This window comes from Lepidochelys kempii, chromosome 19 (genome assembly GCF_965140285.1).
Source record: "Lepidochelys kempii isolate rLepKem1 chromosome 19, rLepKem1.hap1, whole genome shotgun sequence".
NCBI classification, from domain to species: domain Eukaryota; kingdom Metazoa; phylum Chordata; order Testudines; family Cheloniidae; genus Lepidochelys; species Lepidochelys kempii.
Window position 1 is genome coordinate 3,691,170 of NC_136398.1, and position 13,724 is coordinate 3,704,893.

The following is a 13,724-nucleotide window of genomic DNA, read 5'->3' on the forward strand; positions in this document are numbered from 1 at the left end:
GGAATAGGTGAAACTAAGAGAGACTCACAGTACTATCTGTTACACACAGCAGAAAATGAAATGTGCAGTAACAGAGATTATTTATTAGTTCAGAAAAGCAGCTACGCTCAGCTGTGGATATACGGCTAGATTGTGTCAAGGGTTTCTGGGGATAAATGGATCTTAAGGCCAGAAGACCATTCCAATCATCTCGTCTGGCCACCCACAGAACACAGGTCAGAGAATTTCACCTGGTGATTCCTGCATCCGGCCTACAGCTTCTGGCTGAGCTAGAGTGCGTCTTTTAGAAAGTCATCCAGCTCTTGATTTAAAGATGCCACATGATGGAGAATCCACCAAATGTCCTAGATAAGTTGTTCCAATGACTAATTATCCTCAGGGTTTAAAAAATGCTCCTTTTACAGGTCCCAATGCAGTAAGAAGCTCTGTGTGGCATAGGAGTCCATCAGCGTAATGGCCCTTGCAGGATTGGGCCCATACTTGGTTAGGTGGCCTGGTGTGATCATGAGAGCCTTGGAAATGTTTGGGGTAAATGGTAGGCGATCTTTGGGGCCCCCTAGCCTTACTCACCTTTGGAGCTCTGCAGTCCTCTTTCTGAGCTGCTGCTTGAATTGCAAGCATGGTGACTTTAGAATATCCAGCAAAGCGAGTACAAAGGAGAAAGGACGAGAGACGCTCATGCACTTTCGTAGAATTAAATCTCATTAAGAAAGGGATTTGCAAACTGAAGCAACACACAAATTCTTCTATCGCAACTGGGCTTTTATTAAAACACTTTATTTAATATTTGAAATGCCAACAGAAGGAGAGAAGGTCAAGGTTTTCCTTGGTTCTTTTGGAAATGGCAAAGCCCATCCCGCACATGGGAACACAGGATTTATAGGCTGCATTCAAGAGCCCAGGGAGAGACAAATAAAAATCCTTTGGTCAAGATGAAAAAATATAAAATCAACGTCCTGGGCAGTTTAAATCCCAGGATTCCATCTACACATGGCCTGGGGGTGCTCTCCAGTGCAGTGCCTGGTTTAACGGGGAGATAAACTTCCATTCTTATGACAATGAAAGAGACCTGCCAACAACGACAGACCAAAATTAACTGCAGCTTTGACCCTTTTGAAACAAAAGCTCAGCTGCACCCTGTACAATCACGCTGCTTGATCGGAGAGCGTGCAGTCATTTCACCTCCAGTTCACTAGCTGCCAGGGCAAGGCAGGCTCAGGTCACAAGGGAACTTGTGGCCATCTTGGATCAAGGCCCTAGTGGCATTTTGCTCACACTGCATCATGGAACCACCAGACCATTTGACACAGGGTTGTCCTTGTTGCTCAGCTGAGACCGCAGGACTAGAATAGCAGGGGGTGCTGCAGATCAGGACCAAGATCCACTCATAAAGCTGGTGGGGGGCTTCATTTTAGGGATGAGGTGCATTGGTAGGGGAGCCCAGAGTGGCAGAGCAGGGGAGGGCTGCAGTTCAGGATGGAGGTCTAAGAGAGCTGTGTGAGAGCCCAGATTTGACCAGCAGGGGGTGCTGCTGCTCACAGGAGGGGTAAAGCCGTGGGGTGGCCCAGGACTGGAAAGCTGTACGCCTGGCTCAGGCTTGAGAGAAGCGAGTGCCTCTGCTTTCGTTAGCCTTATACACAAACCTCCTTGGAAACCACCCCCAGAACACGGAATCCAGGAAGAGTTGGTCATCGGGCCACTTTCCCAGCAACGCCAGAGCTTCATTAGTCCTGAAGAGAATGCATTTCGAAGGGGCACCCTCACGCCGGCCCTCTCCCCCGTTGGGACCCAACTCCCCTCACCCGAATCTGTGAATGCAGAGAGCCAGACGCAGCCAAGCAGCAATTATTCTGAACAGCAGGTGCCAGGCAGAGCAAACCCTGCTCCTCCGGGCCCTGCTGAGCTCTGACTGCACCTCTCTAATTTTACGAGGTGTTTGGCTACTTAAACGCCTCGTGCCCACGTCCTGGAAGTAAACGGTTGAAAGGTGTGTGAGGAGCTAGGAAAACCTCTCTCAAATGCCTGGCTTTATTCCCCGCAGCACGCGGCTGTGGGAGGAGGGGTCCTTCACCGCTCACAAAGGCACTGTTCTAAAGCTGCCAGGCCATAAAGGTTGGCCAGCTCCTTGCCCTGCTGTAAGATGATCACCTCCCTGCATTGCTGGCTGGCTCTGGCCAGCTCCAGCAAGACACCCTGCAATGCCGTCAGGAGCTCAAAGTCCACCGAGACCGGGGTAGCTTGACCCAATAACCGCAAGAGGTCGTCTAGCCAATGTGACCGGAGGACCATTTGGGGCAGCCAGGGAAAGAGCGGTACGCAGCTGGCAAAGGCCTGCATCCCCAGGAACCACAGCTCACTGAGGTCTGCCCAGGCTGCCTTGTAGGCTGGTGACACAGCCATGGCCAAGCACTGGCTGGCGGGATCCACCTGGGCCACGTGGGCCTGAGAAAGGAAGCAGATAGCGGCTTCGAAGAAGTCCTTGGCTGGTGGTATTCCGTGGAGAGCTGAAAGAAACGGGAAATGAATTAATTCACTGGGCTGGCCTTGGCACGCTCCCAAGAGTCAGCTTGCTGCAGGGCTTTCTTCAGCAGGTGCACAATAGGTGATAGGGGAGTTCCTTAATCCACGTCTTTCCAGCCCCCCACAAGCGTACCACATGCTCTTGCTCCACAAGGTTTTGGTTTGTTCACTAAACACACCTTTCCGGTAACAGGGCTCCTGACCACAAACTGGGCAGGTCACCCCTGCTGTGCAATCTCCCCCGGTCCCAGTCCCGTCCCATTGACAACAAAAGTGCTCAGCTACGTCGCCAGGATCGCTTCTTACCTGGAGAAACGTTAAGGATCCTGGCTATCATCAAGCCCAGTGTGGTAACGTTGGCTGCTAGAACAAGGCGGTCCCTCTGGGGTAGCAGAGCGGGGAGAGACTTCAGCAGCGCATCCATCAGGGAGGAAAAGCATCTGTCTTGCCTAGAGAAAACCAATGTGTGCTGAGTGGAGCTGGAAGCACCCAGAGGTGCCAGGCTTAACCCCATGGCAGGGAAGCAACACTGTCACAGTGGGAAAGTCCCAATCCTAAACCCTGGAGTCCTGGGCAAACTGGATGCACATTTTACAGCAAAGCTGGAGTGAGCGAGTGGCTGTAATCAGGACCTCAGAGCATGGTGACAACTCTAGTTCTTCTCTCGGTGATGTCCCAAATGATCACACTCCTGTTACAGAAGGCAATTTCTCTCCATCCTGGCACCACAAACTGCACCTGGGACCCGAAGTGCCATCAGAGCTCTTTCTGCCTCAGCAACGCCCTGATCATTCTGTCAGTGATGTGTAAGGAAGAACTGACTCTGGCTTGGTCCCAGTGGCTGGGTCTGGTCTACAGGGGTAACACGAAACCACGCCTGTTTGTCTCAGCAGAGGTGCCGGACCTGATTCAGACATGCAGGGATTAGAAACCTGAGTAATGAGGCACCCTTCTAAAAAATCCCTTTGGGACCAGATCTGCACTTTGAGGACCCAACTCCTTGCACAGAAGGGCTGGATTCAGTTTTCTCTAATGCAGCTCAAAGCACTGGGCAGTGTCACTCTAGAGCAGCCTAAGGGAAATCCTAGCTCTGCCAACATGCCTCCAGTCTGCCCTGAGAGTGTCTAGGCTGAGAGGGAAGTTCAGTGCCATGGCACATGCAGTTCTGGCCTCTCTTCTGAGCCTGCCAGTGGGGAGCCAATTAGTGACATGCTGGGAACTAGCCTGAAACCCAACAAACTCCTCTCTCCTACCACCTTCTTTATTCTTACTGAAGATCTTAAAACAAGTGCCTTCCTGCAGTTCCGGGTTTGTTACCTGACCAAGTCTGGGGCGGTCACCACAAGGTTAAGGAAAACTCCACAGGTGGTTTGCAAACTGATATCTATGCTGTTTGGAGGAGCAGAGGTCTGGGGGTTAGAGGCCAACAACTCCCACTGGTGCAGGAAATATTGACACAGCAATGCTGGAGCCCCCTCTGAGATAAGGATTTCCCGAGGTTGGTCCTCTGCCGTCAAATGGCACAAGCCAGGTAGCAGAAATCTGCAGAGGGGATGGGATGGGAAATACAGTAAAGGAGATGCAGTTAGCTGGTTGCAGGCTGACATTTCAATCTGTTAAAAACAAAATGAATGCATGGGAGAATGGAACATAGGAATTGTCAGACTGGATCAACCCACAGGCTATCTAGTCCACTGTCCTGTCTCCAATCGGATGCTTCAGAATAACAGGCAAGAAACCTCAGAGCAGGCAGATGTGGGAAATCTGCTCCCAGGAAGGTCTCACCCTAAATCCTAATAGCTAAGATCTGATGCAGGAGATTCTGTAACCCTTCCAGAACTCTTTGCTGCACTAACTGTTGCAACTCTGGCTAGTCTCATTATCGCCATAATCAATCCCTCCCGGAATCTTACAAAGGGAGTTCCAACTACCTCTTGAACAGCAAACGAGAAATCCATATATACCGCTGAACAACAGTCAAGCTGTGAAACACAAGGCTAGAAGCCTGGTGTGTGAGCTGCACTGCCAGCCAGGAGACCAAGGTTCAATTCCCTGTCCTGGCTCCTAGCAATCGCAGACTGGCTGGAAATACTGTCGAGTTTACAGCATTGTGCCAGAACACAGCAGAAGATCCCCATCCCTGTGTGCTAGGTGAGCTCCAAGTGCTAGGATCACACCAGCAGAATTATTCAGCTCAGAAAGAAAAGGTGCTTTGAGGCTACAGTGGCATGTTCTGTACAAACCCTATGATCGAAAGACGGGGGTTAACAAGAGTGAAAAATACAAAATCAGATCGGCCCCCTATACTGCGAACACAGGGACATTTGAAATGAATGGCTGGTAAGTTTAGAACAAAAGGAATGCTACTTCCCACTGAATGCAGTCAACCCGTGGAACTCTATGTTGCAGGAGGGGACGAAATAAAATTTTGTGGCAGGACTCCTAAAAACATATGAATAATGAACTACTGCAGTTCTGCTAAGACAAGAAGTGCCAGCTCTCATGTTACAAGACATTGGCTATTGCCATGAGGCTCAAGAAGGGATTTCTCCAGCCACCTCATGCAAAGTTGCTCAAGTACGTAGATGTATTATGGGTTTTTTCCTTCCTCTGAGACATCAGCTGTGGACTGCTATTGGAAGCAGGATACAGACTTGATGGCCCCACAGTCTGATATGATCTATGTTTCTGTGCCAAGATGTCGGAACAGCATAATTGTGTCTATCCTATGCTTGAGATACTCACCTTAGAGCATCTCTGGGCCACTCGGAGCCCTGAGGGCTGCCTGGTCCAGACAGCTCCGCCGCATGCTGGGACGCGCTCCTGGCTTTGTCCCCCTCTTGGAAAAGTGCCTTTGCATAATGAATGAGGAAAGGCAGGAGGTCGCAGATTTCCTGCTTGAGGGAGGAGGTCTCTTCAGCCAGCCAGGCACTGAGGATTCGAACAGAGGCAAATATGAAAGGATCCTTCAGCTTCTGCTTTCCCACCTGCCCAGGGAACAAACCAGGCATGAGATGACGCAGCAGAGGAGAGCTCTGCGAGCAGAGGCTTTTTCCCATTTCAGCCTCCCCAGTGAGGTGAGGCCAAAGGCAGGAATCCCTGGATGGCCCTTCCCCTCGGTGCTGAGCAATTCGTAAAGGACAGGAAAAGCTGGGCTCTGCACCTCACTGCAGTGAGGTAAACTGATAAACACATTTCTGTTGTGATATACTTCCTTTCAGCTTTAAGTCTTGACACTCCCCCGAAAGCTAAGTGAACGGGGCCACCTTGCCCTTCAGCTACACGGGGAATGAAAATTACACTGGTCCTAGGTCCAGGACTTGCTGTATTCAGTCCTGGACCAGAGCTGAGTCAGCAAGGCTAGGCCAATGCACCAGGGACAGGTTTACAACCTCCTGGGGTTTCTGATGCTAGAAAGCATTGATTCCTGATTCTGGCTGGTCTCTAGATAGCAGCTGCCAAATATCTTTTTTCTTTGCAGGGAACACGGTGTCACCAACATGAGGATAATCACAGTGTTCACGATTCTGAATGTCTCGTGATTGGTCAGATCTGAAAAATCTTTGAGAAGACCAGTACAGATGTTTTTGGAATCAGCGAGAACTATTCCAAGTGTCTGGTGATGGGAACAAGGAGCAGAAAGGAACACTTGGGGAGGGGAGAGTGTCAGTCTGGGGCTATAGCTTTTAAATGACACAGAAGAAAACAAAAACAGAGAGGCCAAAGCAAACTCTCCCTGATTTCCATGGATGCAGGCATAGGCCTATGTGCATTTGGGATCTCCCAAAACCCAGCAACAGAGAGATCTCCCAGTGACTGCTCGCAGAAGGCAGGCATCACACCAAGGAGGGGGGCTATTTCCAGTCATAGCTTTACCTGTCTCAAGTAGTATATTACAGCCCCAAACGCCTCCTCCATTATCCTCACGAGTTGCATTTTCTGCGCCTCCTTCAGCCGTGGTTTCTCTTTCATGCACTCCAGGATCCCCAGCTCAATAAGGGTGTAACAGCCTGTTACTACCTCCTGCTTCCCATCCACGTCTGCTGGGTCCAGCTCCTCCAGGGACAGACGGACCTCCACACAAGCCAGGTTCACCAGCAGGGCCAGGAACTTGCTCCCGGCCCTCTCCGTTGGGATCCATTCTGAGCCACAGGCCTGTGTGAGGCAGGCAGCAAGCTTCAGTGCAGGGTCACGCTGGGACTGGCTCAGTTTGCTGCTCAGGATGCTAACCAGGCCTCTGTAAAGGTTGCAGAGGCACTCAGAAAGTTGTTGGTCCCGGGTGAGCAGCAGCGATGGAGATACAAAGTGAGGCAGAATATCACACAGCTGGAATTTGGTCATGTCTTCAGCCTGGTGGAATTCCTCACTGAGCCTGCTCAGCACAGCCCTAAGATCAGGGGTGGCTCTCTGCCAGCACTTAGTCTCTGCTGTGGCTAGAAGCCCCATGAGCAGCTCAAGGGCGCGGTCACAGCCGTAACTGCGATTCACATAGGCCTGGCACAGAGCTGACACGGTTCCCTGGGACACCAACTCTTTGGGGCCCCTGGGAGTGCCCATGACTGCGCCCAGACACTGGTAAACATCATCAATCATGGAGCTGGTGGACATATCATCTGGATCAGATGGAGAAGCCAGGATGTTGTTAAAGGTCGGGATTTTGTTAAGGATCTGGGAATGGCTGGCTAACTCCGGATCAGTGCAGAAACATGCCAGGAGGGTGAGGCCAAGTGCTCGGAACATGTGCTCTGGACAGCCAGTTGGGGACTCCCTGGAAGCAAGAAGCCGGTTTGGGAACGTGAATCCAACTGCATCAAAGATCCGACGACGGGTTCTGGAGTCAACGTCTCCTGCTCTGACCGCTTTGGTCACCTGCCAGACAAACCAAGGATCAGTGAGGAGCACAAACACATGGACAGAGGCCTTGCTAGAGGGTCTTTACAGGGCTGAGTAGTTCAAAAAGAGGCCAGAGGAACTCATTCATTTATACAGCGAAGTGGACCCCCAGCCATCCAGCTGCCCCCAGATCTGCATAGCAGCCTGGGCACCTGGACAAAAGGTACAGCTGTGAACCTCAGAGTGCTCCGCTAACACCAATTAACTCTCACAACAACCCCATGGAGATGTGTTTTACCCCCATTTTACAAACAGGAAGGCCTAGGTATAGAGATTTGGAGGAAGTTGCCCAAAGTCTCATCGCATGTCAGTGGTAGAACTGGAAACAGAACCCAGGAATCCGTACTTCCCCCTGCACTAACAATTCTCCCTGCAGGGACATCTAACCGATGGTGGCTGTTCCTATGTTTGTTTCTGAAGTGGTTGCACTCTATTGTGCCAGTTGAAAATGGATTCTTACCAAGAGCAGGGCTGCAAACTGCTCACTGTCATGTTTTGCATCTCTGAGCACACTCAGGCACCGCTCCAGCATTGCATTCCTTGTGCTTTCACTGGCCTCGGGAGTAGCTCCTGAATGGGAAGTCATGATGCTAAGTCCACCTGTGAACAAAGAAAGGCAGCGTTTACCAAACCAGCAAGCACTGGGATGCGGTGGGGCTGCCAGTTCCAATGGAGAAATCAGGTATGATGGAGAGATGCTCTAACTGAGAAGAGACAGAGGGGAACGTGACAGAGATGTTTAAGATCATTGAGAACTAATCAGAGCCCCGTCATTACCCTGCCCCGTAATCAGAGAACAAGGATTAAATTAATCACAAGAAAATCTAAAAGAAAAGAAAAACGTTCCTGCCTATGTGCTCAGCCTGTAGAATTCCCCACTGCAGATGGTCAGCATCTCTGGATTTTAAAAGGAGCTGGGTTATTTTATGGCTCATAATAAAATCTGTAGTCATGTAAGCTACTATAAGGGTAATCAAACATCAGGCTTCAGGGCATAAACGGATGAATGTAGGAATCAGGAAGGAATCTGCAGCATGGTAAAGTTGGCCAGGTTTTATGGTTGTTGCTTTGTGCATTTATATTTGAAGTATCAAATATTGATCACTGCCGGATCAATGGACTGATTTGGACTACATGGTCTATTCTTATTTAAATGAAGAGAGAAGAAATTATTAAAAACCATTTCAATCTAAGGGATGCCAACTTTTGCTCATTTAGAGCCATATTTATTTCTAGCTTAAACTTTGGGGTCACGCCTTTCTCAAATGCGTATTCCACACAGGCTGCTGGCAGCTTTCTTTTGTTTGGATAATTACATAGCAGAAAGCTTCCTTAATTATAACTACGTATTCGTGTGGCTGGGCTCAGAATCTGTCATCAGCATTTCCATTACAAACCACAGTTTCAGAGAAGTTTATTACTCCGCTATAAACATTTGTTCCAGGCTCATACATGGTACAGTACATCCAAACCCACACGTGAAAAAAAATTTTAAACCAAATTTGGTTTAAAGTGTTGAGGCTATTTTAAAATTACAGAAGCATTAGACAAATAGAAAACAGGAGTGTGGATATTTTGTAGGCGTGCTTCTACTGCTCAACAACAAACTTTGTGTTTTCACAAGGATATTTTGCAGAGTTGGATTCTTTTGGGCATTTCACATCAAAACAGCCAAATCTGTGACTGTACCCTAGTCACTCTGCATAAAGCTTTTTGAATAGCCATTTGGTATTATGGTGCCACAATATGTAAATACAGCACGTACTAACATGAATGTGTATTTGCATATTACAAATGTGCTTCCTGAGTCATAAATCTGCCTATTAGACTACATGAAAGAGTCCTGAAACTACCTATTAGAGGAAGCCCGACTAAATTAAAACGTGTGGATGGGGAGAATGTGTTAGTTTTAGCAGGTTTCAGAGTAGCAGCCGTGTTAGTCTGTATCCGCGAAAAGAAAAGGAGGACTTGTGGCACCTTAGAGACTAACCAATTTATTTGAGCATAAGCTTTCGCGAGCTACAGCTCACTTCACCGGATGCATACTGTGGGTCTTCTGCAGTTTCCACGGTATGCATCCGATGAAGTGAGCTGTAGCTCGCGAAAGCTCATGCTCAAATAAATTGGTTAGTCTCTAAGGTGCCACAAGTCCTCCTTTTCTAGTTTTAGCAGTTACACGTCCAGAGCTCCTTTTCTTTTGGAACAATGCACATCACTTTATAATCTATTATATAGACAAGGATCCCTTCGTCCACCACCTCTGGGATGGTAGGCAGCCAGCGTTTCACAGCACACAGCAATGCTACAGAACTAGTTCATAGTAGTAGCAGGAGAAGACTCCAGACCAAGGGGGTGAGATTGTGAGAGGTCATAAACCAGTTGCCCGTGTTGAAATTAGACCAGCTCTAAGGATCTTAATAAGCACAAGCGGCCCCAGGCCTCCGCTTCGTGTCCTCCCAGAATGGTGGCGCTCCCAGCAGCACAGAGTCCCCAGCCCCATCCAGCACGGACTCAGAGGGGAAGGCAGTGCCTAGTGACACCCCAACCCCACGTCCTGCAGCCCCGGGATCTGCTGCACCCTGCAAGTTTGGGCATCACGATCCATGGCTTTACGCGTCGCCAAGCGGCGGCGTTTCCCAGGGCCCTGTTAATGGGCTTCTGGGAGTCAGTTGCCCTGTTAAGACGGGGGCATGACCCCCCACAAAAAAACTTTAGGGGTGGGTAAAAACAGTGACCAGGCCTGACTGTGTGGTGAGATGGGCTCCTGTCCCTGGGGGTATCCTGCCTGCCCTCCTCCCCCTGAACACATCCTCCCCCGCCCCCGACGTGCCCTTCAACTCGCCACATACCATGCTCCCCCCCCGGCCATTGCCCCCCATGGAACCCTGGTCGGGCAGCCCCCCCCCAACCCCAGGCCATTGCCCCCCATGGAACCCTGGTCGGGCAGACCCCCCAGGCCATTGCCCCCCATGGAACCCTGGTCGGGCAGACCCCCCAGGCCATTGCCCCCCATGGAACCCTGGTCGGGCAGACCCCCCAGGCCATTGCCCCCCATGGAACCCTGGTTGGGCAGCCCCCCCAGACCATTGCCCCCCATGGAACCCTGGTCGGGCAGACCCCCCCCCCCGGCCATTGCCCCCCATGGAACCCTGGTCGGGCAGACCCCCCCCCCAGACCATTGCCCCCCATGGAACCCTGGTCGGGCAGCCCCCCCTCCGGCCATTGCCCCCCATGGAACCCTGGTCGGGCAGCCCCCCCGCCAGGCCATTGGCCCCCATGGAACCCTGGTCGGGCAGACCCCCCCCAGACCATTGCCCCCCATGGACCCCTGGTCGGGCAGCCCCCCCCCCCGGCCATTGCCCCCCATGGAACCCTGGTCGGGCAGCCCCCCCCCCGGCCATTGCCCCCCATGGAACCCTGGTCGGGCAGCCCCCCCCCCCGGCCATTGCCCCCCATGGAACCCTGGTCGGGCAGCCCCCCCGCCAGGCCATTGCCCCCCATGGAACCCTGGTCGGGCAGCCCCCCCCACCCCGGCCATTGCCCCCCATGGAACCCTGGTCGGGCAGCCCCCCCCACCCCGGCCATTGCCCCCCATGGAACCCTGGTCGGGCAGACCCCCCCCCGGCCATTGCCCCCCATGGAACCCTGGTCGGGCAGCCCCCCCCACCCCGGCCATTGCCCCCCATGGAACCCTGGTCGGGCAGCCCCCCCCCCGGCCATTGCCCCCCATGGAACCCTGGTCGGGCAGCCCCCCCAGGCCATTGCCCCCCATGGAACCCTGGTCGGGCAGCCCCCCCCCCGGCCATTGCCCCCCATGGAACCCTGGTCGGGCAGCCCCCCCCCCCGGCCATTGCCCCCCATGGAACCCTGGTCGGGCAGCCCCCCCAGGCCATTGCCCCCCATGGAACCCTGGTCGGGCAGCCCCCCCCCCGGCCATTGCCCCCCATGGAACCCTGGTCGGGCAGCCTCCCCCTCCTAGGGGATCTGGTCTCAGAGGGGGCTGACACAGAGGCTTCCTCCACCCCCCGCAAAGTTCCCCTCATTCACAGCTATGAGAGCCTGAACATGCTGCCCTCACGTCAGCCGCCGGCCCCCAGGGTCCTCACCTCACACCCTTCAGCCTCTCCTCCCAGCCAGTCAGCGAGCCGCACGCCCCCGCTCCAGCCAATCGCGTGCCGGATTGTTAGGCAGCGGGTGATGCCGCCGCCGCCATGCCGGAAATGGGCAACGTCCGGCGGCAGGACTTCCTCGCGGCTCTCCGCAGGCCCGATGACCCCGCGAGCCCCTTCCCGACCCGGACGGCTCCTGGGGGCAGACGCGGCCAGGCCCCGCTAGAGACACAGAAACCACCGCTCTCCGGCGCAGCCGCCTCGGTTTCCGCTTCCGGGTGCCTGGGTGGGCGGGGAAGGTGAGGTTGTGTTTCCGGGTCAGAGGTGAACGGGTGCCGCCCCCAGCCTGCCGCTGAGAGAAGCCGAGAGAAGGAGCCTCCGAGCCGGCGCACGCCCAGGGCCGGCTCCTCGGGGACCTCCCCTCACTGCGGGGGCAGACCCGGCCCCGGCCCCATGGAAGCGGGGGAGGAGGCTGCGCGCCCCCCCGGCGAGAGGCGCTGGAGGCCTGAGCCCCCCCTGCCCTGCGGGGAGCGGCGCGGGTGAGGTGGCGGGGGGCGCTCTCGGAGCCCCGCGCGACACCCCCGGGCCCCAGCGAGAGCGCAGCCCCCCCGGTCATGTGCCCGTGGTAGGTACCCGCTTGTTCGGCGAGCCGCGTGCTCGGCGCTGCGCAGAGCCAGTGGCCGGGAGTTCCGCAGGCAGCGGCAGCTGGGCTCCCTCCGCTCCGGCACCGCTGCGCTCCCGCCCCCCGGCCGGCACGGGTGGGGGCTGGGGGCCGTTGGCGCTTGAGCGTGGGGGAAGCCCTGCTGGACCCGGGTTAGCAACCTCCAAGCGGCTCGGGGGCTTCTTGTAATGGGAGCCTCGGCTCCGGAGCCCGAGCCGGGTCTGGGCTGCCTGTGGTGCTCGCCCCGCGTATCTGCTGCCCGTCGTAACGCTGACTTTTAAAAAAAAATAAATAAAAAAATCCGTGTTCTTCAAAATAAAACGGTTAAAGGGATGTGCCGGAGATGGACTCTTTCCAGGGAACAGCAATAGCGTCTCTGTCAACTGATCAGCTCCCCCTGACTCTCATTTGACTCCCCGTTTTTTTCCAGGAAATTACTTTCTCCTGTGCAAAGCCAGTCTGGCTTTTGCACTGGGAAGAATAAGGTATGCTATCTAGAGCTGCATGCAGGGAAGAGGGGGAAAGAGAGCAAACATTTGTTTCCCTTCTCAGTTTGGAGTGGGGCAGGGAAGCAAGTGAGATAATTTCAGGCTTATTTGGAGGAGTGTGCTATTTTATTCAATGTGTGTGTTACTTTATTTTGTACAGCAACTTTAGGATGTGGTGTTCCTAAATTGTATACGATTGCATAATAGAAGGAAAAAAGAAATCAAGAGACATAGTAGTGGAATAAAAACTTTGTCAAGTGAAAGTAGACACTGTAGGTATTTTCATTATTAAACTCAGTGTCTGTGTTTACCAGTGTGACTGCCCAGCCAAAGCTCACCTTATAATGTTTTGTAAAGGGTTTTGTTTTATTTTATGCTCCTCTTTCATCTGTTAAGGATAAGTTGCAGTCTTATGTCTCCCTGAAACATAAAATTTTAAATACGTATGCAAGGCAATATATATGATTACAAGCAAAATATATACTTTAAAAGGTCATCTATTCAGTAGGTTTACTAGGTTGTCTGAGTTGTAAGTTTAAAAAAAAAAAGTCTTGATTACTCAAATTGAATGTCTCATTTCATAGCTGTTAAGGTGCTGATCAAACACAGTTTATCGCTGTGTACACCAACAGACTTCTGCATAGCTGGCAGACCAGACTATGATAGGTCTTCATCGATCTAAAGACGTTTTAAGTAAACATTGTCCTGTGATCCATGCAGAAAGCTACAGCCGCAGACATGGAATTTTTGTTTTTGGGTGTGCTTGTAACACGCAGGACAGAAGTATTGCAAACTTTCTTAGCTTTCTATTGGTTAAATCCTCCCCTCCAACTCCTTTTCCCATTTGTTACCTTGTGAAATTTTCTTGTTGTCATAAACTATGTTGGCATCAACAAGAATTATCTACTGTCCATATTCTTGTCTACTGCTGTTGGCCAAAATTCTCTCCCTAATTCTATGGAAATTTCCTTAAGAATAAACTGATACTCAACTCTAATAATAATAATGATAATACTGCTGAATCTCATCTGAGGAACTTGAGGTGGCTTACAG

General features: G+C 52.4%; 2 protein-coding genes across 4 annotated transcripts in view; one reads left to right on the forward strand and one right to left on the reverse strand.

The window, feature by feature from the left end:
• Window positions 1–761: 761 nt before the first annotated feature.
• Window positions 762–12,249, reverse strand: NCDN (neurochondrin). Of its 2 annotated transcripts, none has more exons than XM_073317785.2 (7): window positions 12,156–12,249; window positions 7,874–8,013; window positions 6,397–7,389; window positions 5,266–5,507; window positions 3,838–4,062; window positions 2,827–2,969; window positions 762–2,504 (listed from the first exon to the last, which is right to left on the reverse strand). In XM_073317785.2, exons 2-7 carry the CDS (start codon window positions 7,997–7,999, stop codon window positions 2,068–2,070), a joined length of 2,166 nt encoding a protein of 721 aa, XP_073173886.1. In that variant the 5' UTR covers window positions 8,000–8,013; window positions 12,156–12,249; the 3' UTR covers window positions 762–2,067. The 2 variants fall into 2 exon arrangements, with proteins under 2 accessions (XP_073173886.1, XP_073173885.1); XM_073317784.1 differs by lacking the exon at window positions 12,156–12,249 and adding an exon at window positions 11,520–11,824.
• Window positions 11,847–13,724, forward strand: part of KIAA0319L (KIAA0319 like) — a 52,921-nt gene continuing 51,043 nt past the window's right edge. For both annotated transcript variants that reach the window (XM_073317781.2, XM_073317783.2), the window contains exon 1: window positions 11,847–12,147. The gene's annotated coding sequence lies outside the window, so the exon portion shown is untranslated. The remainder of the gene's footprint in view (window positions 12,148–13,724) is intronic.

Excerpts from the sequence above, each read along its gene's own strand:
- NCDN (XM_073317785.2), bottom strand. The coding sequence starts at position 7,999 with ATGACTTCCCATTCAGGAGCTACTCCCGAGGCCAGTGAAAGCACAAGG. Across the intron at positions 7,390-7,873 it reads AGTTTGCAGCCCTGCTCTTG|GTGACCAAAGCGGTCAGAGC; the intron begins GTAAGAATCCAT and ends TTTGTCTGGCAG. Across the intron at positions 5,508-6,396 it reads TAATATACTACTTGAGACAG|GTGGGAAAGCAGAAGCTGAA; the intron begins GTAAAGCTATGA and ends TTCCCTGGGCAG.